The sequence below is a fragment of the Corvus cornix genome, chromosome 1 (assembly GCF_000738735.6).
Source record: "Corvus cornix cornix isolate S_Up_H32 chromosome 1, ASM73873v5, whole genome shotgun sequence".
Taxonomy (NCBI): Eukaryota; Metazoa; Chordata; class Aves; order Passeriformes; family Corvidae; genus Corvus; species Corvus cornix.
This window is the reverse complement of record NC_046332.1, coordinates 83502335-83530037: the sequence shown is the minus strand read 5'-3', so window position 1 is coordinate 83530037 and position 27703 is coordinate 83502335. Positions and strand designations below refer to the sequence as shown.

At 42.2% G+C, this 27703-nt stretch overlaps 2 protein-coding genes across 3 annotated transcripts; one reads left to right on the top strand and one right to left on the bottom strand.

Annotated features, from left to right (window-relative positions):
* The first annotated feature begins 24 nt into the window (after window positions 1-24).
* On the top strand, window positions 25-20113 carry LOC104686017 (granulocyte-macrophage colony-stimulating factor receptor subunit alpha-like). Of its 2 annotated transcripts, none has more exons than XM_019282757.3 (12): window positions 25-2985; window positions 7528-7625; window positions 7797-7933; window positions 9825-9945; window positions 11247-11376; window positions 11468-11643; window positions 12465-12604; window positions 14333-14365; window positions 15250-15379; window positions 16016-16109; window positions 16740-16821; window positions 19486-20113. In XM_019282757.3, the coding sequence occupies exons 2-12, from the start codon at window positions 7538-7540 to the stop codon at window positions 19546-19548; spliced, it is 1194 nt and encodes a 397-aa protein (XP_019138302.1). In that variant the 5' UTR covers window positions 25-2985; window positions 7528-7537; the 3' UTR covers window positions 19549-20113. The 2 variants fall into 2 exon arrangements, with proteins under 2 accessions (XP_019138302.1, XP_010392466.1); XM_010394164.4 differs by having other exon boundaries at window positions 25-3014.
* A 1570-nt stretch (window positions 20114-21683) lies between these two features.
* Window positions 21684-25883, bottom strand: SLC25A6 (solute carrier family 25 member 6). Its single transcript, XM_039568952.1, has 4 exons — window positions 25706-25883; window positions 24055-24541; window positions 23217-23357; window positions 21684-22804 (listed from the first exon to the last, which is right to left on the bottom strand). Exons 1-4 carry the CDS (start codon window positions 25808-25810, stop codon window positions 22647-22649), a joined length of 891 nt encoding a protein of 296 aa, XP_039424886.1. The 5' UTR covers window positions 25811-25883; the 3' UTR covers window positions 21684-22646.
* Window positions 25884-27703: the final 1820 nt, after the last annotated feature.

The following is a 27703-nucleotide window of genomic DNA, read 5'->3' as shown; positions in this document are numbered from 1 at the left end:
TACACATGGACAACTAGAAAATTGAGATTGGCTCAGATTTTCACACTTGACATTTGAACATTGATATTTCATTATTAGACTAGTTTTATAATGATACTAGACATTTGATTATTAGACTAGACATTCCCAGGACTATTTTCTTGCACAGAGGCCAATTTACTTGTAAGAGTCCAGACACGCTTTCTTAAACCCCTAAATAAGGTGGACACATGCAAACTACCTTTAGAAATTAGCCCTGGCCTGAGCTAACCTCTGGATTATGTCCAGGAGTTTTCAGCACATTGCTTGTAAATCCTGGCCAAACTAGCGCTGGGAACAGTTGTTCCTGGATGTGTTCCAGTGCTGGGGAGCCTTCCAGAGCTGTACTTTCTCCAGCTTATACAGTAGCTGAACACAAACAGCTCTTGGCACACTTCTGCCTTTGGCACAGCTAATGATTAGCTTTTGGTCAAAGACTCACCTAGGAAGCTTTCTGCAGCAGATCAGAACAACAAAGCAAATATCTTAAAGAGGCTGAATTCATGCTGGACACACTTGTAAACCATCTTTGTATTTTTCCCAGTATGCAGCAGTGGTCAGAGTGGAAATGCTCACAAAACTTGCTGAAAGAGTGATGGGGTTGTAACAGACTGCACTGGTTTATAACCTTGCACAGTAACTTTCCTCTTGGGCAAAATTGCCAGGGGGAGGCACAGTTTGGATCCAGTCCACCAAAACCTAGCCATGAGCCATGAACAACCATTCAGTGGCTTGCTATAAGGAGGGGAATAGTAAAGTACAATAAAGACAGTATCAAGACACTCAAGAGATGGCATTGGGGTCTTTTTAAATAGAACTTAAACAAGCTCCTAATTTGTTTCCTGCTTTCTCCTGGAAAGGGATAACATACTTAGCTGATTCAGGAAAGGTGTTACAGACAGAACCCTGATTAATTAGTCCAGGTTACAGTTCAAAATCATTGAATCACAGAAAGATTAAGGTTGAAAAAGACCTCCAAGATCATTGAATCCAAACCTTGGCCTTAACATCACCACCTTTTCAACTAAGCCATGCCACTAAGTGCCACATCCAATCATTTCTTGAACATTTCGAGGGATGGTGAGCCACTCCTCATACGACTTACAAATGGATCAGTTAAAACTAATTCAGCCACTGTTTGGGCAGCCTGAAGGTGCTGGTCAGGTGATACTGTAATACTACCTTCACATCACCTAGAACCTTACCAGACATGCCACCACAACAGCATGCAAATCCCTTCATCAAAATTGATCAGGCACACTGACACATACTTTGAGTCACAATTATGTGTGATATGGAAGGATCTTTACCGTCTATCTAACTTTAGAAAAGTTACTCAAGGTGGCAGTGGTCACTGAGGTGGGTGGTGGTACCCAAGTAGAGCATATTTGATGACTAGACAATTTCAGACCACACTGAACTGTGACTACAGGTGTACTAGATGTGTTTCTTTTAGGCTACATAGCATAAGTAAATTAAGTCCTTTAGTGAGTAGAAGATTTGAAACATGCATGTCCTGTTCCCAAGGTACTGAAAAAGCTGACAAGGACTGAGCCTAAATTAGTATGTGGTTCTAGAGACAAAATTCTGCAGCTCATCCCTGCCCCACATGTGCTCTGACTAAACTGTTAGTCATGTCACTTACCTAGTTTTTTCACCCAAGGATTTTTAAAATGGAAAAAAATATTAACATGTCTTTCTAGTGGGAATCACTGGCTAAAGGCAAGCAAGACTGAGCAGTGCAGACTGAAAACAAAGACGTCTAAAATTTGAAAAGTCTGTGAAGTAGGTTGCTATTGGTGGATCTGAGCACATACACTAGCAAAAAAACCCCAAACCTACCCTACAATTTTGGTTCAATGATAGCAGGGTAAGAATAAGGGTAGGAATAAAGTTCTTCCTTTAACAGACTAACTACTAAGGATCCTCCCTCACTCCTAAGAAGCCTAGGGAATTCTTCGCTTTCCTGCTATTGTGCCCATGTTGGGAGTGGAAGGTAGGGGCTAACAGAAATTCAGCTTGCTACAAGCATGCAAGAACAGCAGGAAAAAACAAAAAAAAATCCATTACATGCAGATTATGTAACTGCATGTCAGATATCATGTAAACAAATGGGGAAGTGGCTAACACTCAGCATAACCCAGAGCCACTTCTGAAGTTGCTGGAAGTTAAAGCAAACAATACGGATTACACTCTCATATTTATGTAACTGCAAAGATTTTTGTGAATGTGACATTATCTTATTCAGTAAATGCTTGGGATATTTTCTTTTAATTTCTGCAGTCAGACAGTTTTGCACCTAATTTATGATGCTGCAGCCTAAGATGAACCAAACAAAAACAATCCACAGCTGGGCAGTGAGAAAGTTCAGAAATTTGGGTCTGGTATTTTCCTTGGCATTTCTTTGCCTGCAAATATGCAAGACAGAAATTTCTTGGCTGTTTGTATATACATGCTAAGGATTTATCTTCCTCAAAGGAGAACCTGGGCCTGTGCAGGGGCCATAACCAACATATACAGGCAGTCACTTTAAACATGGACTAGTCACACAACACTGCTTTTATTTCCAGTACATATTATTTATGAAAATCTGTTTATTTATAGAGGCGGTATTTCTATGAGCATATTCATATACTGTGATTCCACTGAGTATTCATGTATTTTTTGGGTAATGTGTTTGCATATTGTGACTAATAATGCTTAGTTCATCTGACATAACAGGAAGGAAGAGTCAGTTGCATGATCACTTCATGTGAAGTTGTTAACATCTGCCAATCAGGAAATTTAAGGAAGCTCAAAAGCAGTAAGGGAAATGATAAACTGAGCAGCTTTCTAACTTGCAGCATTTGTTACTTAATACTGTCATGCAGTAAAAAAATAAAGCTAACTGGCAGAGCAAAACACTTACTGATTTCTGCATGTGATTACCAACTACACATTGCTGCTTGCAGACCGAAATCAAACAAGGTAAATGAGGAGAGTTTTTTCAAGAGGAGGTATGTCTCTCTATGTTGTGTGTTGATTTTCTTGTGCCACAGAAGATTTTTTACAAGACGCAAATGTTTGCCAAGGATTAAGTTAGGTACAGTCATACTTGAACATGTACAAAATCTGGATCAGCTTCCTTTGTGTTTGAGGAATTCCAGAGAAAATTTTGAGGATTCTTTAGCCTAATTGATTAAAAGTAGAAATGTGTGTATACAAAATTTCTAAAGATTTCTGCAAGATCCAGGAAAGACTATGAAATGTCTATGATATCTGTTGCACTATTTGATATTTTTTCTGACATCTATTTTTCAATAACTGAAAGAAATGCTATTCTCTTTACACTTTCTATAAATTACTTTAACCAGAAAAATGTGGATTTCTACTTATTGGGGGGGGGTGGAAAAAGTGAATCACAAAATCATGGGATGGTTGAGGCTGGAAGGTAATTCTAGAAATTGTCCTATCCCAACCCTTGCTCAGAGCAGGGTCAGCTACGGCAGGTTGCTCAGGGCTTTGTCCAGTCTCTGCTGGTGCCAGGGATTGTTCCTCCCCACATGCAGGACCCAGCACCTTCCTTTGCTGAATTTAAAGAGATTCTTGTCACCCCATTTCTCCAAATTCTCCAAGTCCCTCTGAGCAAAACAGTTGTATATCACCCACTCCTCCCAGTTTTGTATCATCTACAGAAATCAGAATACTGAACTAAAAACTGAAATAGTTGTATTTAGGCAGTGATTTGATAGTAATATTTCATTGCTTGGTATGCATTGTAAGGTTTCTATTCCTATTTCAATGCTTCCAGGAAGGCTTAGCAAGTTTATGATATTCTCCTTAGCTCTGTAATGTATAATTATCAGTTTGTGCTCACATTACACTGCAAGTAAAATACAAAGTTTCATTTCTGGAAGTGTGTCATGGGCAGGAGTAATTTTCCCAGAGACACTCAAGCAAATAAGTCACTGGTCTCAGGGGACATTTTCTGGTACCAACCCACACTTACAGCCTAAGAGCAAAGACAGTAGGTTGAGAGGGTAAGAATTGATAGTGCTTAAGTCAGTATTTTGTACATGATTTCTGTAAAAACTACTATAGACTACCTGATTACTTTACTTCTGACACATTGATAAGGTGGATAGACTGGGTTTATAACAAACTGTCCTGGAGAGAGCTAGGGAGTGAGCTAAGAGCTGAGGAGTGTGGAAACCAGGTGCTTGAGTTCCCCTCCTGGGGCCCTCCCCTCTGTAGCAGGGTAGACACACATCTGTGAGGCTGGCCAGGGGAGAAAGAAGAAAGAAGCAAAGCAGAAAAAATCATCCAGTTTGGCCATTTTCATCCTAATAGACTCCATTTTACCTCCTATTTTGATGAAATACGAGGAAATACTGCTTACAGTAGAATATGTACGGTTCTTCTGGTCTGATCCTCCAAATAACACAATCATTTTGAAATAAGTGTTCCTTCTGGCACCTTCAGTACTGAGGTGTCTTCAGACCAGAGAGAGCTTTACCACATCTGTCTGCAGAAGACCAGTCTGGGAGAGGGTGGAGGTCCTGGAGGCAGAAAATTCCTAATAATACGGTGCTAGAGCTACTTGCTTGGCCACTGTGCAGAAGGTCTGGATTGCTCAGCTAAATGGCTTAGGGCTCACCACAGCTCCTACATCTCTTATCCTGCCTGCAGGCAGATAAAGAAACAGAGGACCTGGCAATGTGTTGGGGCATTCAGCTGGAATGGTCATTTCTTATGAGGAAAGCGAATGCTTACAGCTCTTTCCACTGCAGGTCCAGTGAAATGTCCAGAGTGTGCCAGCAAACACTTCCCTAAGCAGACAGGGCTGCAGACGATTTTTATGGCTGTGTCCCAGATGGGTGTTTCCATGAGAAAGTGTGAAAAGTACTTGCAATATGGGGCTGCAGTCATGTGTAGGAAACCTGAGGGAGATTTTGAAAGCACAGGAGTAATCAGAAAAGAGAGAGGGAGATGACAAGAAGAATGAAACAAAGGAAATAAAGGAAAGGTGAGCAGACAGTTGCCAGAGAATGGGAAAACAAATGCCTAGAAAAGGAACATAAGATGAGGAAAGGGAGGGGAAAATGTTGAGTGAACAGAACTGAACAGAAGGGCCAAAATGGAGAAAAATATGATTAAGAGGTTGACTAGAAGGGCAACAGGTCTCGAGGTTCTCACGTGCATTACTGGGGAGGTTCTTGAGAGCATGGGAAAGTGGAAATAACTTTTTGAAACTAACTAATTGAGACCAGTATCTCACAGAGGATTTCATGGTCAGTCCTCCATACTGTTTGTACTTGAGATTCTTCAGCATCACTCCCCAGAAGCCCTGGCCACATCCTTACTGCAGTATGATGATATACAAATATGGATGCTGCAAGAGATAAGCAGGTTACAGTGAAGAGTCTGTTTCTATTGCAACCCCAGCTTGGTATCCTGGCCCGGCTTGAATCCTGGCGACCACGATCTATGTCATATCAAGCCAATTTCCAGGAAATGTGAAATGCCTTCTGGAAATATTCAAGACTACAGGATGACTTGCTTGGAACATCAGGATGGGTTTTTGCTTTCACCACAAGTGGAATCAGTTTGAAAACAGACCACAAAAATTAATATAGACAGGCAGACTAGTAACAAAATATTACTATGTTTCTCTTTTTCCTGAATTTGTAAGAATTTAATTTGGTTTAGAATTATCCTTAGTACTGCCTTTAATCAAGAAAATTGCTACTATGAAGTTGCAGTACTAGGCAATGCTAAAACAAACAAAAATTTAACCAGAGTTGTTTCTTCATGTAGGAAAAAAAAAAATGCTGGGAATAGGGAAATCTCTTCCAGGATTTTAACCTCCTCTGAGAAAAGGAGAACAGCACATAAGATGAGAAATGTTTGACAAGAGCTGATGCCAGTGTTTGACTAGCTTTCCTCAGACCTCCATACCACATGAATGAGTGTGGAGTTGCCCTTTGCAGGTACTCACACTTCCTTAGTAAATTAAATTGCCTACAGCGATCTGTAACATCTGACTCCTTGGTTTCTGACGCTGCAGCAAACATAAATTTGAAGTAGACTATTCTGGCTGGATGTAAACCTCAAAGAACAGTGGGAGTTACGTAGTTTGAAAAGTGGAGAACCACTTGTGATAGCAAACAGGAAAAAATACTGTGGTGCCCTGACCTTGGCAGGCCACCCGCTGCTCTCTCACTCCCCCTCTTCTTTATTCTCTACTTCCCATCAGCAGAAAATATCCACGCACTCCCTGTGGGGGGCCTCAGTACACACAGCAGTTGCTTTGGAAGTCAAAAGCCTGGATGATGAATGCCTCCTCCCTCCCCAATCCTTCGTTCTCCCACGTTTTATTGCTGAGCATGATGCCATGTGATATGGAATATCCCTATCGGCTGGGGTCAGCTGTCCTGGCCATGCTCCCTCCCAGCCTTAGGCTCACCCCTGTAAAGAGTGCGCAACAATAAGGGGGATGCACTCTTAGTTTAATAAATGAAATTTATTAGTAATTAAGCAAGTAGAATGTGAGCAAAAGCAGCGCTGGGTGACAGGGGAGTCTCCGCTCCGCCAACTGCCACGTTTTTTAGCTTGTACAGAGTCCTTTATATATGGTTTTTTTCTTCCGCTTTCCTGTCTTTCCAGGTGGTTGTTATCTAGTTTCTCTGCGCATGTGCGTTGTGTTGCTAGGGGGTCTTCTTCTGCCTTCTGGTGGTCGTTGAGGCTGAAGCCAGAAGTCTTCCTCCATAGTCCTCTGAATGACCCCTGTTTTTCTCTCCCATATTTGGTATTTTATCTCTTTACTTACATAACATAAGCGGAAGCGGTACATATTTGGCACTACATATTTTATAGGCTGCAATGGCACATCTTTGGCAATTCATATTGTTCCGGATATACGGGCTAATTCTGCAAGCGTATCCTCCTTCAACTACAGAGGATAACTTGTCTACCTCCATAGTTTAATAAACAATTGCAGCTTTTAACACCCCCATCCTACTGGCCTCTGCAGAGCTGGTGGGATGGGGTTGGAGAGACACCCCTGATGCTGTGCCAGCACTGCTCAGCAACAGCCAAAACACTGGTGTGTTACCAGCACCATTCTAGCTACTAATACAAAGTACAGCATTGAGATGTTCACAGGATCAGAACGCAAGAAAACCTGACTTTCTGATGGTATAGTTAGGAAAGATATGTGGGAAAAGAGTAATCCTAAGTCATGGTGTCTGCCCTGGATATAGTGAGTGTATTTATCATCATGAAAGTCTGTGGCCTCTTTATCTCAAACTACTTTGTTACAGGCAGTATCATGGCTATTCAGCTCTTTCAAAGAAGAGGTGCCTGACAGACATCCTGAAGCACACCCTCTGCTTGGCTTTTCTAAGGAATATTTTTTAAAAATTAAGGTTTTCATAACCAAAATACACATTATCATGATTTTCCTTTCCTTTTTTTTTTTTGTTTTCCCTTTTTCTTTTTCTTTCTGAACGTTTCATTATCTCTTTCCAGATAAGGAAATATGTTTGTTACTCTTGGACTCATTTGCATGATTTGGTGGTATATGATGCTATTTCATCCCTTGCATGCTGACATCCAGTGTATGGAGTGTAAGTATGTTTTTGCAGATATAATCTGAGAAACAAAGTTTAACTCTTCGTTTATCAGAGATATTTGCAATGAAACTGGCTATTGCCATCTTAAGCCTAACAAATACTATCCTCTGCATTCAACAAAAGCAATATCATATCCTTTTTGAACTTATGCTGCAACACTTTCAGCAGACACATGGGAATCACCTATTACAAATGTGAATGTGGACTGGAGAAGAATGGAACTGTCCTGGGAGAGCAGCAGGAATTTCTCTAAGTACAAATGTACCATCATGAACATGAATATGGAAGATAGAGAGGAAGAGGTAAACTTGCTATTCACTGGGATAAATAATCATACCTTTTATCAATTTCACTTACTTTGAAAAAAATGAATGTTGCAGATAACATCTGACATGTGGCCATTTGCACTCTACAGCTTGATCTCTCAGGGGCAGTGGAAAGCCATCAGCAATGCCAGGGTGCATTTACTGCTAAAGGAGCATCCTAGGCATACTAAAGAACTGAAATTCTGGCACCAAAGCAGAAAGGAAGAGATAGTCTCACAGCCCCTTTTTTTCAGTAGCTACATCCCTACTCATGATTCACCACAGGTGCAGTTCAGGCTAAGTGAGACTTCTAGAGACTTTGAAGAGACAGAGCAAGAGACCCCTCGAAAAAAAAGAAATCCACAAACTGCCATGGATTTTTGTTATCTGAAGTTCTTCACTTGTTTCCCAGTAAACGGGATCATGCCTGTAGCACAGGTTATGTTATAAACCCACATTATCCAAAGAAAAAAATAGGACGCTTGACAGAGATAGAGATGACTTATTTAGCCTAGCAAAGCAGGTGCCTTAGAAATAGATATTCAAAAATAAATCACATCTTTATTGAAGATTATTAATATAACACCATAGACACCTTTTTAACACCTGGGAAGGTCAGATGAGGACTTTTATTTTGCTTAATCCTTTGATTTAATTTCTTTGTGGCTCCCCTATGTATTAGCCATCTTCTGTTATGCCACTGGGGTACTATTACACTCCTGAAATTGTTGCACACTAGCGTAGCATCCAACTCCTGAGCTGCAAAGCTTCTTGTGCAGTTGTGCTTTTGATCCCTCAGTTCCATTCTGTATCAGCCTCGAGTGCTAAAGGAGAGAGCTAGCTCTTGAGCAAAAACCATACTTATACATGGAATTACATTCCTGAGTGTTGGGGTTTCAGTTTAGTCTTAGTTTTTTTTCTGTTAAAGGAATTTTCTCCCATATGCATGTTGCTAGGGGACAAATAGCTGTACTTAAGAAAGACAAAAAGGGGGTGGGGCGGGCCTGGCTACTCCTTTGTCTACACCTGGGTGTGGGGTCAGTTCGCTCTGAGCGTCCAGAGAGAGAAGCTGCAGAGAAAGGAGCTGCTGCTGCTTTCTTTTGGCCGTTCTTTCTTCCTGCTGGAAACAACGCCGGGACCCCAAAAGCCGCTTTCCCTGCCCTGCTGGAGACCGGGCTGTGGCTGCCCTGCCCCGCTGCTGCTTCGAGCTTTCGCTACGCTGTAGCCCTGCTCGCCCTGCCTGCCTGGGCCTCCGTGGGGTTCTCCCATCTGGATACATCTCGCCTGCCACCCGGGATTTGTGCTCGTCCCTGCCGCTCCAGCCTGCCGTTCCAGCCTGCTGTGCCCGAGAGTCCGGGATCGGCTGCCCAGGGGTTTGTGAAGCCTTTGTTCCATCCCTTCCCGGGATCCCAGGGCACCGGTGCCGCGTGCTCCCCGAGCTCGCTCCGGAGCGCCCCCTGCAGCCGCGGGGGAACCATCGCACCTGCCCTGCTCACCGGGAGCTGCCAGCGCCCCTGCCGGCTGCGAGCGGAACTGCACCCGAGGGGAAAGGGCCCGACAGCCGAGAAGGCTGGCACTGGGTTTGTGATTGCTGTTACTGCCATAGTTATTGTTGTTTTGTTTGACTGGTTATATACATATATATATATATAGTAAAGAACTGTTATTCCTATTTCCCACATCTTCGCCTAAAGGCCCTTGATTTCAAAATATAATAACTTAAAGGGAAAAGGGGTTATATCTGCCACTTCAAGGGGGGGCTTCTGCCTTCCTTAGCAGACACCTGTCTTTCAAAACCGAGACACTGAGTTGCACTTCCATAGCTAGCCTTATTTAACATCAGAAAGGAAGAGCAGAGAAATAAAATAACCACACGTTCTCTTTTCAGGTGAATAGTCCACTATGCAGCTTTCCAATGGAATTGTACTTTCCTCTGCACAAAGGGGTTTTCTTTACCATTGAAGTGCCAAACACAAACATCTCAAAACAATGCACCTTTCTCCCTGGAGGTAATGTATATGGTCGGGCTAAGGTTTTCTCCATTTGAAATCTTTTAAAAGTAAATATTGCCTTTGAAAACAATTACTTACACAGTAGATAACTGCTATATTTTCTATTAAAATCTTTTTTTTTTCAGATCTGTTAAAATTATTTGCTCTGTAATAAGTCTCCAACACTCTGCAAGAGATGTATTACTACAAATGTATCTATAATTGCATTATTCTCTTTAATAATAAGGTTCCATAATGCCAGTAAATTACAGTGGTTTAAGTGTGGATTCAAATAAGTGTTCTGGCTTTTACAAATTAAGATATTAGTACTTATTTGTTTTTTTAAATGTTTTTCTGCTGGGCTGTTGGTGAGTTTATTGTGACCCATTTTTCCCTCCCTTGTCAGCTCAGAGTTCTCTACTAAAATTCCCCAGCCACCAGTGCTGCTGCAGCTGTGTGTAGCTGTGGTATTTCAGACAGGACAAAGGTGATGGATTATCTGCTTGCTCATATGTGAGCAGAGAAAATGCTCACTGCTCATCTCTTCCTCTAGACTTGACAGAGGAAACACCCATGGTGACCCTCAAAATATAAGCCAGGACTTTGGTGTTCCTCCCCAGCTGGCCCTACATTCCAAGTGTGCAGGTGCCCCGTAGGATTGCCCTGCTCTTCCATAGCGTTGCCCTCTTTACTGGGCACTGGAAGGGCTGGAGTCAGTAGCAGAGGAAGTCTCCACTCTTTCACTGAATTTAGGACATAACACAGAAAGGAGCAGAAAATTGGTTGAAGGAGAAGACAGGAGGCTGAGCATGCCTGCACAGCCTAACCATGAGGGACCTTCCAAAGAGATGAGGTTCCCATTTCAGTGTGCTCCAGAAAAGCAAAAGAACAAGTCACTGCCACCCACATGACAGTGGAAAGATCTAAGGAAGAGCCTGCTTGATTAGACAGCAGGAAAAAGTCCAACCTTACTTTTAAAAGTCTCACCTTTTTTTTTCCTCTGTGTAAACACTTCTGGAGTGGATTCCTGGGCATGAATTGCAAAAGGAGAAATACTTCTCTCTGTAGCAGCATGGACGGTGTTAAAAGACAATGTGCCTTCCTCTACATGTGGAATGCTTCACTTACTGACAGGTTTCACAGTTCAGAGGCAGTTAAAATGGAGTGAGAGTAGAGTTTTTTTCTCAGTAGTCATTCTTAATCCAAGCAATAACTAGCTGAGCTTGCAGGTGTCTAACATACCTAAGTGTGTGCCATGATCCTCCAGCTTGAAGGAGTCACATGATTTTTCCTCATCATGGATATTCCTGTGTTTGCAGGCATGAATGGGTCGGCCATTGAAAACTTCTCCTGTGTGATTTATAACATTTTCCTCATGAACTGCACTTGGCAGGCAGGAAGGCATGCTCCAGCAGATACACAGTATTTTCTCTACTGGCAGAATTCAAGGTAAGTAAATCTGCTTGAGCCAGGGAATTCTGAATTCTCATTCACCACATCACAGTGCCCATGTTTAACTAAAATACTTTGCTGTATGCAGAGATGAAGAGGAGATGGAATGTGAGCTTTACATTAAAGATGAAAATTGCAGAAATATGGGATGTATCTTCCAAAATGTGAGCATAGGGACTGAAAAAGCTTACTTCCTGGTGAATGGGTCTAGCAAAGACTCCCTGATCCAGTTCTATGATGAGTACATTGACCTGTATAAAATTGGTAAGTAACTGAACATTTTATTTTATTACTGTTTTATAAAATAAGGAAGTGGGGAATTTTTCTCTGAAAAGAAGATTAAAACAAAGCCTGTAGCCATTGCAGGATCCTGCACTGCAGGGCAGACTTTGCTCCCAACAGCTGACAGAATATAGTTCCAAAACTTGACTAAAACAAGCAAAGGCAGAGGCAGCCTGAAAAAACTGCTCAGAGGAGTGGTGTGGACGTAGTCATGGATTCCAAGTAATGAAACACAACAGTTAGATTTTCAAGGCCACCTTTCTTAAGGGCTTACTTTACCATCCCTTAATCTCACCCCTGAGAGCCACAAGAGCTACATGTCCTAAAACCAGAGTGAGGATTCAGCTTGCAAATTAGGAATGTGTTAGTCAAATAGGTGGGTACCTCTGTGAGCTAGGTGTTTAAGCTCCAAGAGAAATCAGGTCACACAGTCAGCTATATTATAGGCACTCCAATTCAGATGCCTTTAACGCATCATGAATAATACCACACATATAAAAACTTCCTTCCTTTTTCCTATGGAAACTTGCATTGCCAACATGAAGTTGGAAAACAGATATAGAAGAAAATGGCACTCTGCTGATTGCACTACTGAATTACACTAAATCTTTCATACCTTTTTTTCCATGAACTTCATTTACTTCAGATGTCCAAAAACTGTTTACCAGGTAACTTTAGTTAGCATCAGCAGCACACAGTTGTACACCAGCTGCCTCACCTTCACATGCATTTTGCTGAGAAGGTATGAGTTGTAGCCAATTACTGACCATGCCTGTATTAATTATTCCATTTTTTTTCCCCAGAAATACTCACTGCTCCATTAAATGTCACTGCCCATTGTACCAGAGATTCAGCAGGTTGCATAATTACATGGCATCCACCCCTTACAAGTCATGTGGAAAAAGCAAAGTGTTTTCAGTATGAAATTAGCATACAAAATAAGGTAAAAACAATTTCTTGGTTTGTCTTTGGTACTGTACCTATGCTCATGTATATCTATAATGTGTAAATTTCTGATTCCTTCATTTATTAACTTGTCTCTCATAAGCTGTGGTGTCCTCCTGCTCCAGCTCTGCTGTCTCATATTCCACCTCTCATGAACTTCTGCAGCTCAGAAACTTACCATGGTAGCTGTTCCTCAGACACAAGATCAGGAAAGATCAGCTAAGGTTTAAACATAAATATACAACTGCAATAAAGCAACACATCATTAAGTCTCATTTGTTTATTAAAAACAAGACCAACGGCTTGCAGGCTGTTTGGACTATCTGGATTTTTTACCTTTCATGCATTAATAGTATCTACCTTGGTAGCTATTTCAAGGAGCAATTGCAGTACACGCAGCTTTCCAGCTGGTTGGTATAATTTGACAGTAAGATCTTGGTATAATTTGACAGTAAGATCTTGGGTGAAATACTTAGAAAGTTTTACATAAAGATATAGATCACAACATAGCAATATTATCAAAACATTTATTTGAAAGAAATGCATGTTAATTCTTCTTTCTTGTGCCACAGTCAGAATGGGTGGGGTTCAGTGTAGATTTCTACATTTGGGTAAGAAATTAATCTCCTAGACTGAGACACCTTAATGGAGGTGTCTGCAAAGAAGCATGACTATCTCCTAAGAGTCAGTGCACGTTAGGGCTCCCTGCTGTGGAGCAGTAGGTGCCTCATGGCTCTTGAGGGGCTGAGGGTACCAGAGGTACCAACATGGAGACGGCAGATAGAACTCACACCTTTCAGGAGGGGCCAACAGAGGTAAGACAGCTAAAACAGCAACACATCTAAAGTTTAAGCAACTCGTTTACACCCTGCTCATTCACAGCACAGGCTGGTGACTTCCACCAGGTCCTAAGCTGAAAGCACTCAGCTGACAATGAGTGATGGGGAAATACTAGTCTGGTTTATAGTGCAAGACACACTGTGGATGTGTTTTCCGTAATGAGAAATTCCTTCCAGTTATACCTTTCTGACTTTTCCATGATGCTGGCTATTCTCCTGATACTACTTGTGAAAGATGTTTCCAGGACCTCAGCTTTTCAGTGCTGAGATCACTGCTAAATTCACTGCTGCTGAATCTGTTCACTCATTTTTGAACCTATCCTTTTCTTCAAAATTTTCAGGTTCTTTAATCCAGGCCAATGTTTGATTCCAGTTAATTAAATTTTTATTGCATAGGATGTGTAAGTAGCTTTTCACAGAAAGCCCCTGAGCATGGAAAAGTCAGATGTCTAACAGAGACTGTGACTGGAAGGAGAGTAAATTTGCTATTCACATCAATTTTCTGCCCCAGGTTGTCAAACTACTGTGAAATCACAGCTTCCAGATCTGCCATGTTTGTAGAATGATGTGATTGCTTGCGTAATTTGGATATGGATGAGAATGCATAGTGTATATAAAAATACCCTTAGTGACAAATACAGCTTCTCACACCTACTGATAAATAATTAATGTATTCTTCCTTTTCTAAAAGGAAATGTAGGAAGACAAAACTCTGAATACAAAGTGCTGTTATTCTGGGACATTACTGGAAAATAATATCTGATTGATTTTTCAGTTTAAAATAATTTATGATCTTCAAAAGCAAGAAAGTGAGAACAAAAGAGAGAAAAATGTTTGATTATTTGATGAGAAAATAACAAAAATGAAGATTTGTCTTTGTTTTGCAGGATGAGCCCAAAGAAGAGAAAAAGCTTCCTCATGTAAGCATTCTTGTCACATACAAAATTGTGCTTTTGCCTACTTAAGCACATAAATACCATTACAGAAAATAACACTTACTTCTAGAACTACAGGTTTTGTATCAAGGTAGCAATGAGAATTCAGAAAAATATTTTCCTGTGATATCTTTAAGTGTAAACTTAATGCATCCTTTTTGGATTGGGTAGGCAGAATTTTCCATGCCTTTCACAAAGCTTCATGCATTCCATCTATTGCACAAATAGATTTCGCTTCCGACAGATGTGACATTTTGCTTACTAAGAACCTGAAACACTCTTTCACATTGGTGGAATAATACCACTGCAGCTCAGGAGAGCTAGACAAAGGGAGTACAACAATCTTCAAAACCTGGGGAAGTTAATACATACTCTCAGTCTTCCCCCAAGGAATGAGCAGTCCTCTCAGCCTTGGAAGGACTTGACAGATTCCAGACTTTGTATAAAGCATCATGAGGCCAAATATTACATATCTGTTATTGTATTGTCTCAAGAACATGAAATCTTTTCAGCAAAGACAGACACCATCCATGCCTGTTTAATCCCCATGAAGGTTGCAAGGGGGGTTTACAGGGTACTTCTCCAGTTCCTGCTTTGTGTCTCTCAGATTTCTTTAGGATCCACAAAAAAAGGACACAAAAAAAGAAGTGTCCATAAAGCATAATAAAATAATTCAAAGACCAAATAAATATCAAAATTTTTTAACCTTCAAAAACCATAAAGTTTCGATGGCAGGATAAACTTTTAACTAGTACATATGTAAAAAAATAATAATTTTTTAAAATAGAAATTGTATCAGGAAATTAACCCATAAATTTTGTTAGTATTTGCCTATGAGGTGAAATGCAGTCTGATAACTTTGCTTTTAGGTAAGGAACGACAGATATGAATTCCAAAATTACAATGAGAAAAAAAGATACATTCTGAAAATCAGAGCACGTGGAGCAAACTGCCTCGTAAGCTCAAATTGGGGAGAATGGAGTGAACCCATTGAGTTTGGTAAGACTATGAAATACTATTTTTTTTTCAGCATTACCATGTTAGCTTTCCTTTCTTCCTCAAATTCATAAAAATTAATAAAATCTTAATTTTTACCCAATTACATGGAAGGAACTGGGTGGATTTTATTAACATGGAGGAGAAGCTCCAATTCTCTGGCAAGGGAGCCTTTGATTAGCTGGGATTGTGAAGGCACCAGTTACTCAGATGCCAGGGCTACAGAAACAGACCAAGCCAGACCCACTCTTGTCTTTGGTCTGATGAGTCTGCCTCTCAGTTCTCTAAGTTTTTACCATGAATATCATCCCCTTCCTTCTGCATCTTTCTTTTCACCCTTTCCACTAATTTTGCTCTGCTAATTGTTCTGTGACTCTGTTTATTCTTCTCCTTTTCCAGAATTCTAAAAAACTTTTTTTAAATTTTGAAATATTTTCTTAAAATTCTCTAAATTTTAAATATTTGAAAAGGCTTAAAATGTATCAAATCTATCTGCATTTTTCGACAAAACTCTGTAAGATAAAGTCAAGTTGAAGTCCTTTGGGACATTCAAAAAGTTTAGTGAAATTTGCATTCATTACATCATACAGTTGCAAAGGCAGTTTTTTGCCACGCTAAGATATTTCTCGGATGTTTCAGGTCAAGGGAAAGATTACTTTATTTTCGTGATTTTATTTCTGATTGCACTTGGAACAATCTCAGTTACACTTCTCCAGTATTGTCTTTTCAAAAGGTAAATCAAACTTTTTTTCTGTAGATACTACTGATAGAGTATTATCTATGAAACACATTCCTCCAGCCTCCTAGTTTCCTACCTGCAAATTTAAATAATCTGATTATCAATGTCATGAACTATTACCACCAGGATTGCTGGGGATGGCCCTTTGGCATGCAAAATCACTAAGGGAAAAAGGGGGAATGGATGCTGAAGTTATTAAGTGATGGATTCTACCAGAACCTAAAAAAGCTTTTCTGTTCTTACTTTTAAGCATTTAACATCCAGGTTGCTTTGAAGCCATTGGCTGTGTACAGTACCAGACAAGAGGGAATCCAAATTAACATATACTTATTTTGATAAAACTTCTCATTCAGTGGTGAAAGTTATGTCACGTGACTTATTCAAAGTCATTGACTAATAATGTATTTACTGTGATTCTAACCACAAAATAAATTTTAGTAACCCAAACAATAAGTGTAATAATAGTTACCCACCACTTACCCCCCTCAAAACATTTTATTTCTCATTTAGTTTGTAGAGCAATAGATGTTCAATCTTGAAAGTAAAAAATGCCCTTAAAAATGTTTGTGTAAGTTATATTAGCAGTATTTTCAATTTCTCCACAATCCCATTTTCTACCCATAGGTATTGCAGTTACAAGAGCCTATTTCCTCCCATACCACAACCAAGAGACAAACTTAATGTATTAACTGATGAAGATATCCAGGTATGCCTTCTTTTCAATTCAGTCAAATTTTTTAACTACAAACCACAACAGGCCAAAGCCTAGAATAACTGACTTATAAAAATGTTACATTTGGTCCAAAACTAATTTCTGTCATGGAAGCCATGCTGCTTTGAAACCTGAAATGCTCTATGCCAATGTTAAAACAAATGGTTTTCCTGGAGGTATTTTAAGACCAGAGTTTTCACTTCTACTGAGACCGGTAATTTCTGTTTGTACCAGATTTCAAAGATTGCTGTTCCTACTTTAAAAATAACCTAATTGAGAAAGCATTTTCCATTAGCATTTTTAAACATCAATGGCCATAATATAACACGAATATATATTTCAGAAGCCTGACCTATACCCATGTAAAAATGCTGTCACACTGAATGCAAATCAACGCGGCTGGAAGGACTTGACAGTTAAACTAACCTTCCTCTTGCTTCAACACAGGATTAGCAATTTCAGTGTTTTGTGCAAATTGTATTTGATCAATATACTGTAGCATCTCTGTGCAGCCTATTCTGTGTGTTTAATTAGCCTTACTTTTAAAAAGCCTTTTTAATAGCCTGGTTTAATGCACTTAAAATCTGTTGCTTTTTACCCTTATTCCTTTCCTGTTTACAGTATCTTACACACCTGCACACTGTCAACAGCAAATAACTCTTCCTGTCTTTCTGCACACATCATGACAACCAGGCCTCAAACCACTCATGCTTCTCAAATCTGTCCATTTGAGCAGTGACTGCATAGTGAAGGGATGCTTTCTCCCAGCTGGCTAAAGCAAAGACATACTTGAAGTCAGTAAATCAGGTCAGTCATTAATTGCCTACAATTCAGTGGGCAACACCACGCATTCCAATGAGGTGTCCAAAAGTGACACATAAATTTTCCTTTAATTGTTTACAAAGAATCCCCAAAGCTCTGACTACTAAAACTCTCTAGTTTTGGTAACTATATACCAGCTTGTTGTCCTGATTCATTTGTCTTTGGTCCTACCAGCTTTGGCTTTCACGGAAAGCAGGGAGGAATGTAACTTGGATAGGTTTACTCACTTCCTACCAGGCTGCCAGAGCTAAGGCTACAGAGCAGCAGCAGTCCACAGTTCATCATATTAAATAATAATAGCTAGCAAAGTAACAAGCAGTTTTTGGAAAATTGCATACTGATTGCTTGCTTTTTCTAAAGTTGAGAGGCTTCCAAATTCCTGTGCATATACTACCAAACACATTCAAACCACTCCACTACAACCCAGAGGCCTTTGTGGATTTGGTCTGCAAACCGTGGCAGAGCCACTTCCATGCAGGGAGCAATGTAGCAGCAGCAGTTGCCAGAGTTAAGTGAAGCCCTCACGTTGCCTCATACCTGCCAACAGGCACTGTGAAGGTAATTCATATGATTCTGACATGTTTAAACAGTTTGATCTACTCTTAAAATCTAATTTTATTTTACCTCTTCTCTCCAAAACCTTTAACACTGACTGAATGCTGTAATTCTTCAAAATAACAATGAAGTACAAAAAGTACATTTTCAAAAGCTCTCCACTGAACACCAAACACTCTCCCTGACACTTAGTGCTAATGGATTTATGAGCTGTTTTGAAACTGGCAATGTCCTTTGCTAATCACACCCTTTTAAAGCTTGCGTTTCCTCATTTTGCATCTATTTACTCAACAACCTTTCACATTTTCTCATTTTTTCTCCTGTTACACAATACTTTTCCCCAGACCACTGAAAAAGCTCATGATTTAAAAACCCCTAACTTTCTGCACTGCATCCTTAAAACACTCATGTTAAAGAACTGCCCATTTTATTTGCTTTAAGATCCTACCAACCAAATCACTCAGTGCATCAGACAACTTGCACTCCTCAAATCCATTTTATTTTACTCATCTTACTACAGACCAATGACTTTCTAGTCATTCTCTCCCCATACGCTTTCCTCACCAAGTTTTATCGCCTCTTGACTGGAGTTAAATATATTCCAAGAACTTGCAAGACACACTCTTCGTACATTTTCCTTGGAGAACAGTAAAGCAGCACAAAACACCATGACCACAAAGCCCTGCAGTGCTTTACCCATTCTTCAGATTTCCTAGAAAAGAAGTCCCCAAGACATCTTGGTTTGATGTTCTGCAACATAACCTCAGTATGACAGCAGGCTTGTTTTTTTAACCTTTCCTCCCTGCCCCCAGTACTATCCCTCCTTTTTTTTTTATTATCTTCCCTCAATACTTAAACTCCAAGGGCTCTGTGAGTACTTTGATCTCACCTAGAAGCATGCATTCTCCTAGTACTCCAGGTTAGCCAATGTAAAGATGTGTGATAGCAACCAAAATATTTTACCTACATGTCTAGCCAATCCTTACATATGGAAAATTCAGGCAATACTGACTGAATAAATTCCTTCTATTGTCTCAGCTAAGGTTGTCCAGCATCTAAACCAACTCCTGTTTTTCCTCCTGCTGACAGCTAGTACTGATCATGCATATTAAAACATTCCTTAACTTAACCTTAAAACTGGTTTTTCCTGTTTTGCAATCATTTCTGAAGTACTAAAAGAGCAAGACAAGATGCCTTTAGTACTGCTGAAACTAATGCTCAGAATGATACCAACAGCAACTTGTAGCTTACCGCATGGTGCAGAATTTTCTTTCTCTTTAGACAGGATATGTAAATCTACCAACAAAAAGTCATACTGAGGAAATAACTACAGTTGAAGAATGATCCAACTTTCCAAAAACACCTGATTCCCGACAATGAAACAAAATTACGGATCCTGCTGACAAGTACTTCAAACCAGCCTATAAAAGAATTTAATCACCTATAAAACTTGTTTGTGCCCTTAAAATCCACTTAAAATGGAGCAGGTAAAAAAAGAACCACTGAAACTTGTTCTTTTCCCTTTGTTCAAACCCACAATGCCTGGCAGCTAAGCTTTTCTGCAAACACCTACTTTGAAGATGTGCTTAAGCCTTGCTAGGAGGTTCTTCACACTGTGAAACAAGGCCTCCTATTCAGAATAAAGCTGTCATGATTGCTATAAAGTTTCTTTCCTCTCATTATAATGATTACCTGTAGGCTGACAGGCCTTCTGTACAATGCCACTGTAATATTACCATAATATTTGTATGTCCAGTTATTTTCTAAAGCAGAAACTAGCTATTTAGAATGTGTTTAAATTTGCTTTCATGTTCCAACCAGCAACACCAAACTATCCAAATATATGCAATTAACCTTATGCAAGACAAAAATGGAAAATAAAATTTTACTTGTCAATTATAACCATTAATACTGGTCTCTCAGTCAGCCATTTCACAAGCTCAGTACTGCCACTACAAACACAGCCACCTGTGATCCTGTGCAGTTTTAGTACGTACCTGATTCACACAGATAGCATCTAAAGCCTTTAAAAAAATCAAGTCTAACAGTTGTGAGAATTGAAATAAAATCTAGTAGCTGATTTTAAATGTAAAATTTCCCCACAAATGTATTTTAGTTATTCCCTTCAAAGGGTGTAAATGCTATTTCCAATGCCTTTTAAAAATAATACAGGCTTTAGACACCAGTATTTTCTTTTACAAATGCTGGATGTTTTCCTGTCCATATTTTTCAAAAATTTCAGTGTTTCAATAAGGCCAGAACAAATGGGTTTTTTTAAAAGTCTCATTTATTGTTTGCCTCTTACATCCCTAAACTGCATCACACACTGGAAATTGCTGCTGCATAATTAAGGGAAGCCATATATTAAAAAAAACCCCAAACCTGGACACCAGAAATTAGTTCATGTTGAACGTACAGCATAGGGAAAGTGCAGTTCCACTTAAACACCTACACTTGCCTTTATTTCTTTTCCTATTTCTTTTGGCTAAAACCTTGTTCTGGAGGGGAGATTGGGTGTAGAAGTCCTGTCCCTGTTAGGATGCTGAAGTAACTGCCACGTTTGGTTCCTTTCACAAAGCTTGGGCCACCATACACCCACAGGGAGGTATCCCATCATTATCTCTACCCTTGCAAGGCACTGATACAGAAAAAAACCTCACCAATGTGTTTATATAGACAAACCATCTTCCCCTGCTCCGCAGCAAACTGATTGGCAGGGTGAACACCAAATGACCTGCCTGCACCACAGGGAGCTGCCACTGCCACACAGGCTGTAAGAACCACTTGCAGTAGGTACATGAAGTTTGCCATTAGCCTGTATACAAAGGAGCTGTGTAATGTCCTTACACTCACATACAGATGTTGAAAGCAGTGCTTGTGCAACAGTGAAAGGAAAAACACAAAGTATGCTCAAGAGGAAGGTAATAACCAGCCAAAGCCAAGCAGGTAATTTAAATTCTTCATCTTGAATAGCAATCTCAGAAGGCACACAGAAGAACTCAAGACAGCTCAGTCAGCCTTCAATGAGTCATACAATAACACACTTTTCCTTTCTCAAGATATAGGGAGAGTTCATAAAACATGAAGATTAACACCTTGTTTTCCTTTACTGGTCCCTCTACCATGTCTTTGCAGATTACAAAGTACAAAAGATTATATACATATGAAGAACGGCACATAAGTATTACATTATCTCAAAGATCAGTTATGAGAAATTGCTCAATCTGGTCTTCTGACCATCCCTAAACATCAATCAGTTAATACTGAAGGCTGACCTACCTTGATCTATTATTTTACAGCTACATAGAAGCACACACATTCCCTCCCCCACACCCCTTCAACTTCATTAGACTGCAACTCATTTCAGATTAAATTCAGCCTTCCACAGATCTACTGACCACTGCCACAAATGAGGCCAAACAGTATCTTGAATGGCACAATCAACATTTCCAACCAGCAGCAACAATACAATACATAGGTCACTCAGAAGTTGAAGGCATTTACTGGGTTCCCGGGTTTTTGCATGAATGCCATTTTGCTTTCCATACTGACTTAACAAAAAAAATATTTACTTTAGGCTGTTTTACCAAGGGCAAGAGCATTACTTTTTGACAGTCCTTGGTACTTTGGGGTTTCTTAGCACTACAACTGAACCCCCCTCCCCCCTGCCATTTTAAATCACAGAAGTTGTAAATGAATTTCTAAGAATCATGCAAAAAGCCACTTGCAGCAGCCCATCATACACTATCAGGCACAAAGAATGGGAGTGGTTTCTGTTAGTACAACCCATGCTTCCCCACCGCTCCCCTCTAAAGATCTCATATTCAATTATTTTTTTAAAAGCTTATTTTGTTACAGAATGCAGTGTAAGGGTATCAGAGGACCCATGATCTGAAACAAGTTTTCAAATACAAGAGGCTTTCCCAAAGCTTTTATGTAATAATTTCAACGCAGACTGAGTAAGTATGTTTATTGTTTTACAGCAGAATGCCCCAATTTAAGAACAAAATTGCTAGATGTTCAGCTGTGCAAAATGGTACATAGTGCTTCAGTACAAGTGGAAAAAAACATGATTTGTTAGCAAATGCTTTCAAATACAATTTTATGGTCCTATAAGATAGGACTTGAAACTGGGGACTGATCCACAGGCAAATGAGTTTTTTCTTTTTAAACTGGACCTAGCTAATTTGGACCCAGAACCAACGCCACTCATTCCTCACTGCTGTAAAGAAAAATTGCTACACTGAATTGCCAGATTCAGTGTCTTCATGCACATTACAGAGAAATGGATCAGTCCTCTATGTCAGTTTCTAGCCCCATCTAGAGGTATCATCTGGCTCCGATAAATAAGACTCACAGGAATTTCTTGAAGGTCAATGGTCCATAATGGTAGTTACTCTACATGATCTGCTCAACTTGATTTCCAATTCTATTTAGGCTGTTTAAATTACTTTCTTGAATTCATCGTACAGCACAAGCACAAAAGCACCCCCCATGCCTCTGAGAACATTAGACCATGCACCCTTGAAGAAGGCCTTTCCTCCCTCATCCCTTGCAATCTTCCGCCAGCAGTCAATTGTTCCAGAGTACATGATATCAGCTGCAGGAAAAGAGCAAAGAGTTATTCTTAATTCCTATTTTATCTCAGATAATTTTTAACAACTGCCCTGTTTCACTTAACTGCTCTGTAATGTCCCAAACCACAATTTAAGACTGTAACACAATACGTGTTAAAAATGTTAAGCCTTCTTTTTCATACCTTTGTTTAATCTAACAATACAAACGGGCAGTCCGTTTTTTAAATTTCATATTCCATAATGAAAAGTCCTCAGCATAAATCCTGACAATCACAAGTTGAACCTTACTGCATTTCCTCATTTGAGTGTAATATAACAAAACAGACTTATGGAACAAGGAATGGTAACTGCTGAGGATGGCCATTAGTAAAAAAGAACTCCATCTTGTTAATGCTGTTAAAACAGCATTAACAGCTCCATGGATTTACAGCCTACCTCCTTTGCGTCCTGACTGCATCATCATTCTACGCCGCACTGTATCGAAAGGATAGGAGACCACGCCGGCCACGGCAGTCACCGTCTGGGCAATCATCCAACTGATAACAATGTGAGTATTTCTGGGATCTGGGAGCATGCCTGCAATAAAACAAAAAAGGCAATTAGCTTTTTATCTTCCACATCCTCCTCTGGTTCACTCACTACATGACAGCTATTTTACTAGATTAACTAGTATGAAACACTGGAAACCCATACTCTAAATAATATTGCAGCAAAACACTTCACAAACTTTAAACATACTGAAGCAATATTTAGAAGACTTTTTTCTCAGGAATCAAAACAGGTTACCATTTAAGCACAAGCATTCTTTTTAGACTGGCATGAGAAAACTTGACCATTCACTGCTCTTTTAGTAAAAAAAAGTCACTGAATTAAGTCACTGCTCTGTGGATAACATTACACTACAAACTAGCATTAATGACCTATATGCCCAAATGTCAAGCTTAACAGTTGCTTTGCAAAAGCACTGCTCAATCCCATTTTGCTAAACACACTTGGACTGGTCCAAAGTAGATACAGTAATGCACTGAACAAAAAAGAAATTATTCTAACTGTGTATGGTCACCGACACACTCTCCTGGCATTAGGAGCAACTGCCTTAAGTACAAAACCAGTACTTGAAAGTGGGCTGCTGCCATCAACACATCCCCAAGTTTTCCCTTGAATACAGCAGTGTCATGGATGTAGCACCAAAATCCCCCTTCATCTTCACATATCCAAAAACAGACAATACAAATCTAAAACCAGGTTTTTCAGATGTCTTCTGAAATATTACCTTTTGCCGTATCATAGATCCCAAAGTAGGCAGCTCTGTAAATGATGATGCCTTGGACAGAGACATTGAACCCTTGGTACAAGCCACGCACACCATCAGACTTGGTGATTTTAACTAGACAGTCCCCGAGACCAGAGAATTCTCTGTCTGCACCAGCTTTTCCAACATCAGCAGCCAAACGGGTTCTTGCAAAATCCAAGGGGTAGACAAAGCAGAGGGAAGTGGCTCCAGCTGCACCACCAGATGCCAGGTTACCAGCAAAATACCTCCAGAACTGAGTGTGCTTGTCTACACCTCCCAGAAACACCTGCTTATACTTATCCTTGAAGGCAAAATTGAGAGCTTGAGTTGGGAAGTATCTGATGACATTTGCCAAGTTTCCTCGCCAGAAAGACAGCACTCCTTGTTCCTTTGGAATACGCACTACACAATCGATGATACCCTTGTACTGCTTATCAGCAGCAATCTGTTTACTTGCATGTTGCACCTGCAAATAAAAATATGAATATTGACCACATGCCTCAACAGGTCTATGCTACAGCTGGGCTTAGACCTGCTTCAAATGAAGTCGTTAATTCTGAATGGCCATGGTTGGTATTATTAATAAATAGGCTTAAAATTGCTTGCAAACTTTCTCAGAGATCAAGACTTGCCAAAATAGGAATGGACAGCTGCGAGCAATTCCTCTAAAACTACCTGAAAGGAGAGTGTAGCAAGGTGGGGGCCAGCCTCTTCTTGCAGGCAACTAGTGACAGGACAAGACAACATAGCCTCAAGCTGTGCCAAGGAAGGCTGAGGTTGGACATTAGGGGAGGAATTACTTCAGATAAAAAGTGATTAGACATTGGAATAGACTGCCCAGGGAGGTGGTGAAGGCGCCATCCCTGGAGGTGTTTAAGACTAGACATGGCACTAAGTGCCACAGTCTAGTTTAAATGGTGGTGTTAGGTTTGGCTTCACGATCTCTGAGGTCTTTACCAACCTAACTGATTTTGTAAGGAACAAGGGCCAATATAAGGCAAATACATCACGACCGGGCCTACCTAGAAGCAAGAGCGTTTACTGACAGAGGCGGATCTGCGGGTGGGAATCGCCTGAGGGAGCCGCGTTAAGCCGAGACAGCCGCCAGCCAGAGGAACAGGGGCTGGGGACGAGGGAGGAGCCACCATGCCGGGGCCGGAGGCGCCACGAAGGTCACTCGAGTCACCTTGGGGCGCCACCGGGTCACGCCGGGCCCCGCGCGCCGGCCGCGGCCCGACCCCGCCCCGGGCGCGGCCCAATCGGGGCCCGGGTGCGCGTCACGTGAAGGTCGCCAAGATGGCGGCGGAGAGCAGCCGCCCTCCCCTCCCCGCCGTGCCCTCGGCGCCGGGAGCGGGGGCGGCAGGAAGTGACACCAGCGGCGGCCGCCCCCTCGGCTCGGCTCGGCCCGGCGCTCCCTCCCCTCCCCGCTCCGCACGGCGGAACCGGCTTCGGCTTCCCCGCCGCTGCCCACGTGACCTTCACGCCAGCCGCTGCCGCCACGCTCGCGCCCTTTGTCCCACGCTGGCCGCGGCCCCGCCCCCTCCGTCCTTCTGTCCTCGCCCGGCCCGGCTCCCGCAGGGGACGGTGAATGGTGCCGCCTGCGCTACCCGCTCTCGCCCGCGCCGCTGACCTGGAGCAAGAGCTTCTCGATGGGCGCCACCGCGGTCTTGCTGATGGCGGCGGCGACGCCGCCCGCCAGAAAGTCCTTGAGGAAGGAGATGGCCTGGTCCGCCATGTTCGCGCCGCGCCGGAGCCGCCGAGAGAAACGCCGCTGCCGCTCAAGACGAAAGGGCGGGAGCGCCGCCGCGCATGGGCTTAATGCCGGGCCGCGCCGGCCGCGCCCCCGCCGCCCCATTGGCCAGTCCGCTCCGGGGCGGGGCGGGTGCCGAAAGGGCCCCGCCCCCGCGCCCTCCCCCCGCCCTCCCCCGCTGCGGCGCCAGTGTCGCAGCGCCGCGTCACCCGGGGCGCCTCCGCCCGCCGCCGCCCCGGCCCGGCCCGGCCCCGCCCCGCCCCGCCACCTCGCCGGCCCGGCCCCGCGGGGCAGCCTGGCTGTCATCGCGCTGCTCACACAACTGTCCCCACTACAGTCGTCTTCCCAAGCGCTCTCCGCGATCGCTTTCTGTCGCTGTCGGTAGCGCCCGCACCAGCCCGCACAGCCCAGCGGGTCTCCGCACCGCCCGGCACGAAGGGTGCAGAGGGATCTCGACGGACTGGATCGATGGGCGGCCAACTGCATGAGGTTCAACAAGACCAAATGCAGAATGCACCTGGGTCACAACAACCCCATGCAGCGCTGGTGGCAGACTGGCTGGAAAACTGCCCAGCGTAAAAGGGCCAGGGGGTGCTGGTGACAGCGTCTGAACGTGAGCCAGCGCTGCCCAGGTGGCCAAGAAGGCCAATGCCATCCTGGCTAACAGGACCAGGGCAGTGGTCCTGCCTCTGTACTCAGCACTCGTGAGGCCACACCTTGAGTACTATGCCCAGTTCTGGGCCCTTTAATCCAGGAAGGACACTGAGGTGTTGGAGTGGATCCAGATAAGAGGAATGAAGCTGGTGAAGGGTCTGAAGCACAAGTCCTATAAGGAGTGGCTGAGGGAGCTGGGGGTGTTTAACCTGGAGAAAAGGAAGCTCAGGGGTGACCTCATCGCTCTCTACAACCACCTGAAAGGAGGGTTTAACCAGGTGAGGGTCGGCCTTTTCTCTGAGGCAACCAGCAACAGGACAAGAGGACACAGTCTTAAGGTGTGCCAGGGGACAGTTAGGTTGAACATTAGGAGGAATTGCTTCACAGAAAGGGTGGTGAGACATTGGAATGGACTGCCCAGGGAAGTGGTGGAGTCACCGTCCCTTGGTGTGTCTAAGGAGACTGGATGTAGCACTTGGTGCCATGATCTGTTGACATATGGTTTTGGGTCAGAGGTTGTACTTGATAATCTGAGAATTCTTTTCCTACATAACTGATTCTGTGATTCTATGATTCTGTGAAGCTGAACGTGAGCTGGTGGAGCACTGGCTTTGGGGTGCGGGTCTGTGGGCCCGGGCAGTATTCAATGAGCAGCAGAAGCAAGCGAGCTGGGAGGCTCCTTCTGTGGCAACTCCTGGAAGCCAGTCTAGGATGGAGACACAGCTTTCTGCAGAGGATCCTCGTGGGGCAGCAGCACCTGTCAGATGGAGAGGAGCAGATTTGGGGCACTGTCTGGGCACCAATGGGTTTTGCTCCATGCTCACCACCCTCTGGATAATGCTGATCCATGGCATATCCTTGTTCCCAAGTTATGTTCCTGCCTCCTCCTTAGCACTGCCAGTGCCAAGGATCACATCATGGGGTTCTTCTGTATGTCACTGAACTGATCCAAGACAATGAAATGCCAAAGGACTTAGCTGCAGTTTCCTGTGGGCAATAGAGGGACAATAGGAAAGGGTGGTTCAAGTGTCTTTTATAGGCACTCAAAGTTAGATGTTGTGAAAACCTCCTCTGCATGCTGCCAGGGTAAGCACTCATGGCAGGGCCTCAGGCCCTACCAAGACAGGCCTGGTTTCCATCAGTAACTTTGCTAATTTTACTGTATGCTGAAATTGGTATTTTTAACTTAATGGTCAAACTTCTGTCCAAAATTATACCTATTTC